Here is a 14,853-nt window from a genome sequence, read left to right on the forward strand (position 1 = left end):
AATTTTAAACATGTCCCACCTAACAGCAAATTCGGCTACTTTACGCTACCTTATGTATGAGAAACGGCGATATTAGGTCAAGATCCGTTGGCAACACTGAATTACGAATGGAAATTTCCGTACGTTTGCGTCGGCACAAACAAACTGTATGCAATAGCTGCGTTCCACATGACGTCATTAGGTTTTTTCCATTCGTTTTCTCCGAACGCGCTGGCTGGCATTCGGAACGTGCGTAAGGAATTTGTTCCGTTCGGAACTAAAACGAACGTGTGCGGCAGTTAATGTATTTTCTACTGATTCCGTGCATTCGGATGTCCGAATACGGAAAACGAATTCGGAAATCGAATACGAAAAACGTATGTATGCGGCCAGCCTTATAGGTATAACAAATAAAAAGACAAAAATATAGATAGAAAAAAGTAAGGTATTTAGTAAATAAATATTATATAATATATCAAATTATTTTGCATTCATCTTTACGGTACAAACATTGTCCAAATCTCTGGCTTGGAAGAATGCGAAAGCACTGTAAATTCGAATAGCTCTGTCTCATTCTTTCATTACTTTATTTTTGCGCCTAGGTATATCTTTCTCATTTTTCACTGCGTATTATATCCCGCTTTTCACCCCGTATGAATTTTTCATTAAAACAATATATCTTTCTATAAAATGAGATATCTATAAAATCACCGTAGCATATTTGTGAGGCCCTGCCAATATAAAATTATCAATAACAATATAACAACAACATCGAAGTTCGAGATAATGAGGTAAATAATATTATATTTTATGTATCTTATTATTACAAGGTTTTCCTTTTATAATAATATTATGAGGTTTTCCATACATGAATAAGAGTTCATTTTATGCATAACCCGTTTTTAATGTTTAACTAAGAAAAGGACATATAATTTTATTATGTGAATTCCGCTAACATAGTTCCAACTGTAGGGAGCCAGTGGAACTATGGCATCCTCAATTGTTCAATGAAATTACTCAAATACAGCACATATATAGGTATAAATTGGTTTAAAACATTAAGAAGAGCACAAGAAACGCGACATGGACGTGTTTCATGATCCAAAAGTCTGACCATTCTTTGCTTAAACTTCTAATTCAGTACAAATTCAAAATCAAATGGAAAGGCAAATACAAAGTCGCAGTGTAAACGAGACAGAGTGCGCAATGTTGAAGATCTGTCTCGGTCTAATAGTCAAAAGGTACTACAATAATATGTCAGTGGCGACATTGGTTTCCATTCATATGTGGATTTCTATTTGAAGGTGTGTGTATTATCTATTCAGTAGTTTAACCTCTTGAGTGCCGAATTTTCGGCTGACAGATCGCTGGAAACCAGTGTGTTTTTGACGATTTGGATAAAAAAAACTTGATACAAATCACGAGATTCAACTCGGCGGCGAACTCTGATATCGGTGACAGGATATTATTTATTTTTCAGTTTGAGCGCATGTGACAAATTAGAAGAGAGAATATTTTAAACTTACCATTCTGAATCTGTGCCATACTGCCAGTTGACATTCAACGGAATATTGTGGATTTTTTTTTTTTTAATTTTAACCCCACACCAGGACCTGAGGAAAATAATTTCCCTCAGGGCCTATGTCATCTTTGGAGATACTGTGTGGAGGGGTCTTTTTGAGGAAAGAAATGAGAGGAAGTTCTTTTAAGGTAAAAGGCAAGGGTTGGATAGGAATCTAGGGATCGGTATGTCCAGGAGTGATGAACATATGAATATATCCCTCCTACTATGGTGCAAGGCAATTGGTCGAAAGAGGTCAAAGGGTCTGCCCCAAACCAGCCTCTTCCAATATGGCACGCCACGCATCTGGTGGGTAGACGCATCCTGAACGCACCTCACCTGATAAACCCGGGCAACCCGCTAAATCACTAAACGTATCGAAACACTTGGGCTGATCTATGACAGAGGTGTTGGTTATCCTATAAATGGTTCCCGGGGCGGAGATACCCAAACGGTACAGCGGTGCCAGTGGACGTGCCATATGGACCGTTGGCATTCCAGAGGTTAAAAAGTAATTTTAACTCCTACATCAAGAAATTAAAGTTTTTTTTTTCAAAAATAGTATTATTTATTAATTTGTAAATGAAACAATCTTTTCAGGAGTGAAATTTTCGAAAAATTCTTCCTGTTTGTGGTAATACACACACCATGCATTATTTGCAGATAGTCGTTTTTAGGCCCAGTTTTTTCACAGAAATTCACATGTGACAAAGTCATCAAATGGTCATTCAGCGCCTTTGTTTTTTTAACAATTGAAAGGTTCCTGTTAAACTCCGTTTCAGCTTTGAAAAAATTGTGACTGGGAACTTTTAACAACTAACATGCTGTTAAGCTTGTCAGCTTATTACAATTTAATAGAAAGTTGAAAGGCATATAGAATCGAAAGATTAATAAGACCTTTCAAATGTTAGAAGAAAAATCAAAAAGGCGTTGAATAACCATTTGATGACAATGCTACATTTGAATTTTTGAGAAAAATTGGTCCTAAATGCAGTGGCGGCTTGTGAATTTTGGGTGTACTAGAGTGCTAATATTTAAAAAAAAAAATCAGCTTGGCCGTGTGCCGCACGGATTTCCTGAGAATCTTCATACAAAAAAACGAATTTTAGAAAAAAAAAATAGTTTTCAGCTACAACACCATCAATAAGGTCATTTTTTGTAATATTAGCACTCTAGTACACCCAAAAGTCACGAGCCGCCATTGACTAAATATTTAAATGCTTTATTAGGAAGAAATGGACAGAATTTATGGTGATGGCGCTGAGTTGGCATCTTTGTTCTGCTCATACCAGTACTCCGGTTCTCTGTTGAATGCCTAGAAATAATTAAAAATACTTATCATAATATGAAAAAATGTGTGGCAAATTTGCTGTAGGTAAATAAGATCAAAAATGAGAAAAAGATTTTAATTAATATGGGGTGACAGAGCAGATGAATTTTTGATAAAATATATAATTCACATTATTAACAGTTTTCAAATGGACCATTCGGAACGCGTGACATAGGTGAAATTTGCGAAATTGCGTTCAAAAACATCTTTATACATTCAAAATAAGATTGTTTTGTTTATTTTATTAGATATGTATGGTGTTTTCTCTTTCTAACACCGTTTAGATCATATTTCTCACCACAATAGCAAGGGAAAACGATTTCTGTGAGACAATATCAGTTGTTCCCAAAAGCGAACAAATTAGGCTTAAGGGATAAAAACACATTTTTAATAATTTTCCTATGATTTTTCGATAAAAATATGAAAAATAACTAACCTCTCCTATCTTTTTCAAGAGGAAGGTTTTGGGCATCTCCTCGGCAGCTCGAGGGCCCCAGTTGAATACGTACTTAGGATTGTCTAATTCGCCCGTCTAAAATTAAAAAGTCAGTAAATAATAAAATTACATAAATTGAAACCAGGTACACCAATCAGGCAATAAAAATAACCTCATGGCCACTAGTATTATATTGGTAGATTCTTTGGTCCAACTTTTTAAGTGTACTTTTCGGATTGTGTGAAATCCTTATCTATTTGTCAGTACATAAATAATGGTATAAACAAAACAGTACATGTAAGTTTTTAGATTCTCACGGCCAAAAGCATTTTTGTTGTTTGTTTTTGGGGTGTTATGCCGTGTTGCGCTAACTCCTTCTTTAGCCGACGTTTCGGACAGCGTTGCAGTGTCCATCATCAGGGCAGATCCGGTAGATCCGAAGATGTGGATGTTCGGATAACCATCTTCGGATCTACCGGATCTGCCCTGATGATGGACACTGCAACGCTGTCCGAAACGTCGGCTAAAGAAGGAGTTAGCGCAACACGGCATAACACCCCAAAAACAAACAACAAAAACAGTACATGGTAAAATAATAGGTAAGGCTAGGTTAGGTTAAATTAGGTTTTAAGTTTTTTTTTCATTGCTTTTAGTAACTGTTCTGTTTTGTCTTTAGCTGCGGGCAAAGGTTGCGTCGCTGCATCAAAATCTATTATGGTATGTGGAGTTGCACACATGAGGCTGTGCGACCCAATGGTATGTGGAGTTGGGCACATGAGGCTGTGCGACCCAATGGTATGTGGAGTTGCGCACATGAGGCTGTGCGACCCAATGGTATGTGGAGTTGCGCACATGAGGCTGTGCGACCCAATGGTACCTTTTTTGAATTTGCATGGATTTTGAAATAGTCGCTAACTGTCGCCAATACTAAAGTGGCTCGTGTGCGCCTGAACTAAGGATGCCGTGACTTTAGTGGCGGCGACAGTTAGCGACTATTACACTATACCGTAATGGATTTTTATGCTCAAAACTGTTTAAACGCAACTGTCTCCGCAGCTAAAGTCTCTCATCTGCAGGCGCCCTAATCTGTTGTAAGTTTTTTTATCATGGAACCATATATTATAACTACCCACATTTCGAAGGCTTTAAGTCAAACATAGTTATCTACTAAAGACATATAAAAAATTCTAGGTCTTAAAGCTAAACAATGTTATCTACAAAAAACAAACCAATTATTATTACTATGTTTCTTGGTAGATAACACAGACATAGGAATTAATAGACGAGAAGATAATGGCGAGGGGTAAAATCAACTGTTGAAGAACGAAGGGAGTAAGGCTGACTGTGATTCGTCAATAAATCAATCTGACAGTAAATAGGCATCTCGCATTATAATATCACCATTTAGTTCTTAAAAGTAAAATCTGCTTTTGAATGAATAGACATTTCTACATGGGAGCGCAAATTACTCGCCACATTATGAACTAATTTGCGAAGTCCAAATTCGGCAAAGTAAGGCAGCTTCTATTTTCAGAGTCGTAGTTAGTTTCAGAGTATTTAGTTAAGACACTTTTACAAATGTCTCATAATTTACTTACCCCAGTAAACAACGATGAGCACACTTGAGAATCGCTACATTGTGATGTGATAGTATATGTTTCTAAAACTGATCCATATAATACGGTGAGAATAAGCTTAAAATAAAGTAAAATAATGCTTACTTATGGAATGTAATACGACAATTGGGTTTATTCTCTTTTTCACATCTATTTTTACAAGTTTTCATATCACAAGTCAACATTTTGCCGTGTTATTTCGTAAAATGAACCGATGATGCCTCGACCATAGTTCGCACAAGAATGATGACGTCACGTTTTCAAATTTCACTTGAGGCCATATGCGAGCCCAGCCGGCTCAAGGGAACCGGTATGGGGAGTGGGGATAATACGCTTTTAATCACTTAGGGCAGGTCTACTAATATTCATATGTCTATGGTAGATAACATTGTTTAATTTTAAGCCCTCGATTTTATACTCACTTTAACATAATTGAGATACAATTCTTTGGTAAATTGGTGCGTTAATATCTTTTTGACAGTTGCATCATTTTCTTCCATCAAGGCGGCCCTTTCCAAAAATTTCCACATGGCATCTTAAGTAAACAAGAAAGCAATTAGAGTAAATTTAAATCAAGAAAAGTTGTTGGTTAGTTATTTCAATACAATGAAGGATCTACTATAGATAAATTGTTAAACGCCTCAGACTTAAACTCAAAATGACTGCAAGGAATGCTGTCATTGAAATATTGACATTATTTCTCATTGGATGTGTAGTACCCGGTCATCACTGGCAACTTTACTTAGTACATATTTCTATTAAGCCAATATATATTTTGTCGATGTTGAGTTGCAAAAACCACTCTGGAAATTTATTTACGTCCATCAAAATGGCTTTTACATATACATTCACATGATTTATAAAATATAGTCATAAACAGTGCAGTAGATAAGTATGACTAACATAAACATATTTAAAATTATGGTAGAAGAAAGAAAAAAACAATTTAATATGTACACTATAGGAAGCAATATAAAAATATCAATACATACAATTTGACTCATTCTGCTGGTTATGATACATTTGACTAATTCGGCTGGTTATGATACATTTGACTCATTCTGCTGGTTATGATACATTCAACTCTTTCTGCTGGTTATGATACATTCAATATCATACAAGGGTTCGAATGATATACGGGGTATACTGGGGTAAAGTGTACTAACTTGATTGCACAAAGTGATTCCATTGCCCTTTTCCCATACAATTTTTTTCCATGCAAAGAATTAAATTTTTTTACCTGACAACTACGTAAAATTTTGAAAAAGGTTATTTATATTTTTTTACTTGTACTATCATCTAGAATCGCCACTCGAAGTAAGTGCACTTTGCCCCCGAACACCTTATATATCACAGATGAATTATATATTGCGACATATATTATAGTGTGATATTTATTGTCGATGGATATGATTTCAGGTTTTCATGGATTGAGATTATATCGGATATACAAGGTGTCCGTTATGTGGTGGATAACCTATCAATTGTAGATGAGGGACCCCAAGGTTGTTCCAAAAATTGAATGTCACGTTTAGTATAAGTTCCACAGTTACATGATCTATTTTTAAAATTTTATAAAATTGACACCCTTGCTTACTGTCTTCGGTGCCATGTTCACTTCACAAATGAATGAATTTTTTCAGTTTGTTTCTTTAATATTTTGCTTTTATGGTAGTGCAATAGTAATACACTACCGTTATTGCCGTACTGTTGTTAACACTTAAAACATAAAAATTGTATTAAGATGAATTTGAAGTTTGAGTTCTCGTGGTGAAATGCATGGCATTGGGCCTGGGTGGCCAATTAGCTAAAAATTTGCAAGTTTAGCTATTCTTAATGGTATTGTGATGTTTATTTTTTAGAAACAAAGTTTACTATTCTTTTGAATACAGAGATATTGTTACAGAATATTTTTTTTAATTTAAAATAAGCTGAAGAACAACGAAAAGCTTACTGTCCATGAAAAGTCTTTGAAAAAACTACATCCATTCCACGTCACACGCAAGTAAACAAGAGCGGTACATACTCACAGTGTCGCCCTGGTGAAAGACCACCATTCAGAATAGAAATGGATTTCAGCCATGTTTGGTGACCAGATCTGAATAGCCAGGTACTTTCCCACCTTCCTCCTCCCATCCCTTTCTCTCACTATTCCACTCAATCTCACAACATTCCCTACTAACCGGAGCCAGTTAGACTATGGCATAAATTATTGGCTTTCATTTACAATTTTAGATGAATGTACCTGCCAGATTAACTCGAAGCAAAGACACTTTTAAATCTAACAATAACCTCAATACTAATTACTCTATTTATTCACCAATTCCAAGAATTCATCACCTTGCAAACAAACGCTGTGAACTTATTGATATATTTGGTGTTAATAATGTTGTGGGTTTCAAAATGACTTCAGACCTGTTTGTTTGTTATTATCTTATATCATTTCTCATCTTTTTTTTAAATCTTGGCTCCAGGGGGGTATAACTCCGATCGAAAACTGGAACTGAAATATTATGACGTCATAGGATTGCCTAATTATCACCAATGAAAAACTCTCAAAGTCTATGGAATAAATTTTCAGAGTTTTTCATTGGTGTATATTATAATAAGTAGGCTCCGAATGAGAATTTTATCGTCTTTGTATTGGCATATCTATGGTTTTTTAGGACCAATTTGTTTCATACAAAAAGCTCGCAGATATTGATCTAGTGAGTGGTTTATTTATGCTTGGCTCTATACCTTCCCTAAGAGGACATCGCATAATCTTTTTTACTTTATTTTTGTTTTTAACACACATATTAATAACTTTATGCATGTACATACGTACTTGATAAATATATAGTTATTATTTGTTGTTGTTTTGAAAAAAAAACCTTCTGTTGGCACTGTATTATGAAGTAAATCATGTAAAATATGTATCATGTAAAAGTCCATCAGGGCGTTTAAATTAATAAATAGTACCTATTTACGTAAATAAATAAAATGTAGATTTTTCAGTAAATATCAAAAGAATAATTTTCAATTTATTTTTTAGATTTAGCATAAAATGTATATTCAAGGTATTCCAAACAGTTGAGTCAGGCCCTGTCAAAATTCAGACTAACTGAATGTAAATAAAGCAAAGACCGAGTTGTTTGGCAGTCCATCTTCTCTGCCTCCCTGCAGGAAACAGAGTGATGGTTAGTTTTCAAACAGGTTTTAGCAAATATATACTAGTTTTCCAAAAAAATCCAGGATGGGTTTTGCAACTCCACGACTCAATTCGTCCTCGAATTAGTAATGTCTCAAGTTAGTAAAGGCATATAATATTATATTTTACCTTCTTTAATAGAACCTCCACTCATGAAAATATGAGCTAAAGATGCCATCAATAAAGAATAGTGTTTAATTGGTTGATTTTCTTCTGTGTTTGAAGTGAGGTCTTCTTCATATAAAACTAATATGTATTGCGATTTAGAATTTAGCTCAACTAACTTGAATCCATAAACCTGAAAAGATGATAATTGTTTTTTTTTATATGATTTTTTTTTATTTTTTTTATATATTTACTCCACACAGGAGGCCCTGAAGAAAATAATTTCCCTCAGGGCCTATGTCATCTTTGGGGATGCTGTGTGGAGGGTCTTTTTGTGGAGAGGAAGGAGTGAACATGGGTCTTGAAGAGTCCCATGTTGTAGGAGGGAGGAAACACAGAGGCCGGCAGTTCGTTCCACAGCCGAGCTGTTGAACTTAAGAACGAATCATAGAAGCGACCCGTTCTCATGTGACAAGTGTCAACTGTGTACAAATGTTGGGCGCGCGTTTGGCGTGTATCCCGACTACGCACCGGTGCCGAAGGGATCAATGACGCTAGTTCCTCAGAGCATCTTCCATTGTAATACCGATAGAACAAGGACAGCATACCTACCTGACGCCTGTGCTCTAAAGATTGCAGTCCGTTTGTTAAGATTGGGGAATCTATCAAACGGACCGCCCGTTTCTGCACAGAGTCAAGGGTTTTTTTCAGGTATTTTGGGGCTCCAGACCAGAGATGGCTGCCAAATTCGACAGTAGGGCGCACTTGCGATTTGTACAGGGTGAGCAGTTGTGTACTATTAAAGTATCTGCGGGCCCTGTACAGTACGCCCAGCTTCTGAGAGGCCAACTTTACTCTAGCTTCGATGGAGCCCCCGTACCTGAGCTGGTCACTTATAGTTACACCAAGCATATCAATAGAAATATATTACATTATTCATGAAATAACTATCAATACTTACATTTTTTAGTTTCCTGTTAACATTTATTAGGATTTCGTTTGCGCTGCGAGACAGTCCTTCGCGTATAGAATTTAAAAACTTTAATATATCCGTTCTTTTTATGGGAAATTTTGTAAGGCTCTTATTAATCAGAAATCTTGTAAGATCGATCGAAACTGCTTCTATGTCACCTTCGGGTACTCTGCCTGTCGAGGATCGGTTTGGCTGACTCATACTCATTGTGAAATATTTAATTCTTAAAAACTTTTAATTCAAGATACGAACCGCCAAAAGCGAATATTTCTACTTTTGACACAACATTACCTCAGATAAAAATACAACAGAAACATCAGAAACGGACTAGTGATGGGGGCATTCAAAACCTTCCCTTATTTTGTGCGCATAATATTTATTCACACAGGGCGATTTAGTTGAACGACAAAAATTGGACAAGATATCATTTAGACGTTTCAATCTAACTCGAACCGATATTGTTAATCAAGATGGCGTCAAGTGAAGTTATCGCTGCGTGCGTCCTTATGATTTCGGACCTTTTACGGAACGAACTTTAGAATATGAAAAAGCGCAAAAAACGTCGTATGTGGGCTAGAAAATGGATTATACGGATAAACGAATAAGCTTCTATCAATCTATTGAGAGATATGGCGTTAGAAGAGACCGAAGGCTATCGCAATCACATGCGATTTTCGGAAGAACAATTTGATGTACTGTTGTCTAAGAATCAAGAAAAATTCCAAAAACAGAACACAGTTGTGCGAGCGGCTGTCACGGCAAAAAATTACCCTTAGATACCTGGCACGGGGGATTCTTTTTCAAGTCTGGCTTATAGGCACAGAGTTCAAAAAATTCGATATTATTCTTTATAAAACATGTGTTCGTTGCAATAGTTAATGCCCTTAAATTTGTTATGAAGTTAAAACAATAATTATTTTTTGAAACATTCAGAGTCGTGTTATGATTTTAACTACTAAATTACAGTAACATTTAAAAAATAATATTATTAATTGCAGTGTCACGGGCATTCTTATTTTTGTATGGGATGGAGATGGATGGCTTTGGTATATCCACAAATCTGAACATCATATCATCCGACCACTCAATACATTCTTTGATTTAAGTAGATGTCATTATGACAAGTACTCTAAAACTAACGTCTAATTTCGACCGCAGGGAACTAAAAATCGCAATCGACTTGAAACATATGTTCACACGTTTCGATTCGGTGGGAAAATCGATCGATGACTCATACTTGAACATAAAAGTAGACGGGCTTTCAACTTTCGTCGCTCAACTAAAAACTTGATCAACTCTAAGGCTATTCTCACTTGTCGATTAGTTTTCAAATGTCATTCAACTCTGACTTGATCAACTAAAATCGCCCTGTGTATTCGGGTGATGTGCGGGTTTATTTTGAAAATCGAGTTGGCAAGTTGGCAACACTGTTTATTACTGTTAATTCCTGGCGATCGCTAGCAAATACAGCAAAACCAAAAACCAAGCAAAACAAAAACAAGAAACAAGCAAAAGTGAACCGCGGAACCAGAACGATTGTACTTTTTGAAAACAAACTGTTTTTGCATTCCTAAAATCCAGCTCGTTTGATTACGTATACGTGTTCATACACAATCAACCAGGTTCGATATCTTGCAGCAGATCAAACGGCAATATATATTTCTTTGAGAACAACTAGCACACGAATGTTTCTACCCACCAAATGAACTTTTTCTGTTTATTTCAGCAAGCTGAGCATATCTGCAATATAATCGGTATTCTTCAATGCTTTTCTACGCCTGGTAAATTCACAGGTTTTGACGGAAATGAGTCCCAGACTCTAACCTTCTATTCGCCCCCCTCATTGATATCCTGGTACCTGGTAGACTCCCTGCCCAGCGAGGGGAGTTGATCGGAGCTTCAAGTGGAATCTGAGAATACAGAAGCTGCTGAGAAGCTAGTAGAGGTAACTCATAAATATACCAAGGTAACTTAACCAATTGAAGGTATATATTAATTAAGCAAACCTCATGAACTGTCAGTTTCATACCTACCATCCAGTGATGTAGTATCTAGGAAAATTTCCCTATATCTAGAGGAGAAAAAAAATTTAGAGAAAAGGAATGAAGTACAAAACTCTAGGGAAATTATTGGTAAAATTTCGATCGCGCTGGCCTCGCTTATTATGAATATTTTTTAAATAAAACCTTTAGATTCACCTTAATTACTGTACGACACAACTTTTTGCATTCGGGGCGGTGTAAAATATTGCAATAAAAATTTCAAAACGTAAAATTAAAATTAGCTTTCGTTTTGTGAAACGAGACCGTCCATTTTCAAACTTTATTGTCAAATGTCATTTTGTTTTGTTGGTATTTCTGTTACTATAGGACGAAACGAACGGCTAGAAGTGGCTAGAGACATAATCGCGCGGGCGCTTTTTTTAATGTTAAAAAATTCCGTCAAATTAGTATTTACCTAATATGCATGCATTGTGTGTGTTGTGATTGAAATTTATTAGCAGCAGCTATTTTATTTTTTTACGTTCAAATTTTATTTAAGTTAACTATTTCTGCGATGTTGAGCGGCTACGCTAAGTTTTAAAGGACAGTTCTAAGGGACACTTTCTTTTGAATCACAAACCATGTTACACAAACCTAGCGTAGCCGCTAAACTAATTGAAAACTGGGATGTTTTTCTTGCATTGACGCGAGCAGGCGGTATTAAGAGGACACTTTCTTTTGAATCACAAACCATGTTACACAAACCTAGCGTAGCCGCTAAACTACTTGAAAACTGGGATGTTTTTCTTGCATTGACGCGAGCAGGCGGTATTAAGAGGACACTTTCTTTTGAATCACAAACCATGTTACACAAACCTAGCGTAGCCGCTAAACTAATTGAAAACTGGGATGTTTTTCTTGCATTGACGCGAGCAGGCGGTATTAATAGGACACTTTCTTTTGAATCACAAACCATGTTACACAAACCTAGCGTAGCCGCTAAACTACTTGGAAACTGGGATGTTTTTCTTGCATTGACGCGAGCAGGCGGTATTAAGAGGACACTTTCTTTTGAATCACAAACCATGTTACACAAACCTAGCGTAGCCGCTAAACTACTTGAAAACTGGGATGTTTTTCTTGCCTTGACGCGAGCAGGCGCTATAAAGGGGGCACTTTCTTTTGTATCACAAACCATGTTACACAAACCTAATAATGACTGTATTATCTTTAGTATTAGATTATTAAAATTTAATGAGATAACTATTATATTATTACAAATTATGTAGTGTTTTTATACGAATCATTTATGTATCCGTATGAAGTCGGCTACGATTGTCTAGCATCTAGCTCCTAGCTCTTCGTAAAGTGTCAGGAATACCAACATAACAAAATGTCAGCGAGTGTTAGAAATGGAGGCCGACCGTCGCCGCGTCGCCGATTTCGTATGCGAGAGTAGATTTTAATTTTACGTAATTGAAATTTTTATTGCAATATTTTCCACCGCCCCGAATGCAAAAAGTTGTGTCGTACAGTAATTAAGGTGACTCTAAAGGTTTTATCTAAAAAATATTCATAATAAGCGATGTCAGCGCAATCGAAATTTTACCAAATTATTTAAATATTCAGTGAAAATTACAAAATATTTCAATTTTGTGGGGAAATTTGTATCTGAAATTTTCTAGAGGATATGAAAATATTGTGCCAGTGCTATCGACTAACAATCCGAAGGTCGCGAGTTAAAATCCCAGCCTGCGTAAGAAATTTTTGGTAAATATTCGGAATCGCTGGACACGGATTATACGAAATATTTTTTAATAAAACCTTCTGATTTACCTTAATTACTAAAACCAAATTTTTATTTGATGAGTTTGTGTTATTTCACAATTCATGAAAAAAATAATATATACATAGTATACTTGCGGACGTTCCGGAGTGGCAGACATTCTCAATATCGCCCTGTGGTAGATGCTCTCACTATCTCCCTATTGTAAGACCACCATTCAGAATTGAAACGTTGCTTGAAATGGCTATAGTTTGTTTGGTGACCAGATCTAAAAAGCCAGGTACTCCCCCAACTTCCCCTTTCCCATCTTCTTCCCCTCCTCACTATCCTCAGGTTCACAACATACCCCAATTGGGGATGCCAAGTCTCACTGGCTCCAGATGGTAGTGAGCAGTTGGGACTCTTGCGCAGTATCCACATAAAAAAAGTTATTCTTTAGCGAGAAAATAAAAAATATTTAAACCTTTAAGTTGTTTTTATTAAGTAAAAATGAGATGGTTGGGAGCAGTTGGGACCCCTGTGCTGTACTCACATAAAAAAAGATCAAATGGCCAAAGCAGAATAGGTTATTTCCGTTGTTTTTTTTTTATTCTTGCAAAAAAATTACAATAACTAAGGTATATTTATTTTATTTTATATTGACGAATAAACTTTCTATAACGATTTAAAATGTACCATTTTCGATTTGCCGCCCAAACGACATGATCGTTTTTATTCACGATTTAGCCAAGAGCATTTGCACTTGTTTGCGGGTTGGTGCAAACGTTCTAGGTAGGTGAACACAGTAATCAATAATGTTAGGATGATTTGTATTTTTGTGTATCGCAGGTTTTATTAAAAAGAATCTCAATGTGTTAGACTGTTAGGTATTATTATTATATTATAATTAAATAATGTGAATAGAACCAGTGGCGGCTCATGACAAGTTTGAAAAATTCGACATTACTGGTGTTGTAGCTGAAAATGATTTTTTTTTTTTTCGAAAATTCGATTTTTTGTATTAAAGATTTTTAGGAAATTTCAGGAAATCCGTGCGCCGCACGGATTTCCTGAAATTCTTCATACCAAAATATTGAATTTTCAAAAATAAATTAAAAATCTTTTTCAGCTACAACAACATCAATAATGCTATTTTTTGTAATATTAACACTCTAGTAAACCCAAAAGTCACGAGATGCCACTGAATAGAACACGTCTTGACATTGGAAATAATCGAGCATTTTTTTGTAATGTTAAGTTAGTATGTATTATGCCCTGAGGAAGGAACGTTTGTTCCGAAACCGGTCGAGGTTTAAAAAAAAATATATATATAGTGGTTCAAACAAAGTTACATTGTTTAATTTATTTATTTGTAATGGATAACCATAGTTATATGTAGCTACTTTCAAAATAATTATGTCAAAACATAGCGTGAAGAAAAAGCATCAAATAATCCGTTTTTTTACCGAAATAGCTACTAAAATGCGGTATTTCCGGAAACTGAAATACTTCTCATTATTATCTAATTGGTACATAGTGTTTTTAAAGGTTCCATGATATTTCATCAAAATGAAAATTAAACACACCTCACCACCACATGAAACAAAAACTAGGTTACATAGGTAGTTTATGTTTCATCACTTTTCATGACTCTATTATCAGTTTTTGGAGGTGTATTGAATTGTCATTATGATGACATACCCGGTTACCGTTTTTAAAAATGTGCGTATTAAGCGTGTCCTTATTTTCTGTGTATTTACTGTTCGCAGAACTATTGAAATTTATTGAACCCAATTAACCCTCAGGATACGACCAACTGCAATATCAGTTCAGTGATATCGTGACTACCTTCAGGTGCGCTGCAGTGTGCAGTGTATAGAGCTAGGTTTTAGAAGTTTTGAACGCATTTCAATATT

The 14,853-nt window shown here is 35.7% G+C and overlaps 1 protein-coding gene across 1 annotated transcript; it reads right to left on the minus strand.

Annotated features, from left to right (window-relative positions):
- Positions 1-2,143: 2,143 nt before the first annotated feature.
- On the minus strand, positions 2,144-9,470 carry MAGE (necdin, MAGE family member). The gene is made up of 5 exons (XM_089638023.1): positions 9,179-9,470; positions 8,242-8,410; positions 5,345-5,457; positions 3,307-3,402; positions 2,144-2,855 (listed from the first exon to the last, which is right to left on the minus strand). Exons 1-5 carry the CDS (start codon positions 9,395-9,397, stop codon positions 2,787-2,789), a joined length of 666 nt encoding a protein of 221 aa, XP_089494149.1. The 5' UTR covers positions 9,398-9,470; the 3' UTR covers positions 2,144-2,786.
- Positions 9,471-14,853: the final 5,383 nt, after the last annotated feature.

This window comes from Hesperophylax consimilis, chromosome 1 (assembly GCF_061612785.1).
Source record: "Hesperophylax consimilis isolate HC1 chromosome 1, BYU_Hcon_1.0, whole genome shotgun sequence".
Classification (NCBI taxonomy): domain Eukaryota; kingdom Metazoa; phylum Arthropoda; class Insecta; order Trichoptera; family Limnephilidae; genus Hesperophylax; species Hesperophylax consimilis.

Excerpts from the sequence above, each read along its gene's own strand:
- MAGE (XM_089638023.1), bottom strand. The coding sequence starts at position 9,397 with ATGAGTATGAGTCAGCCAAACCGATCCTCGACAGGCAGAGTACCCGAA. Across the intron at positions 3,403-5,344 it reads TGTATCTCAATTATGTTAAA|ACGGGCGAATTAGACAATCC; the intron begins GTGAGTATAAAA and ends TTTTAATTTTAG. Across the intron at positions 2,856-3,306 it reads TCTTGAAAAAGATAGGAGAG|GCATTCAACAGAGAACCGGA; the intron begins GTTAGTTATTTT and ends AATTATTTCTAG.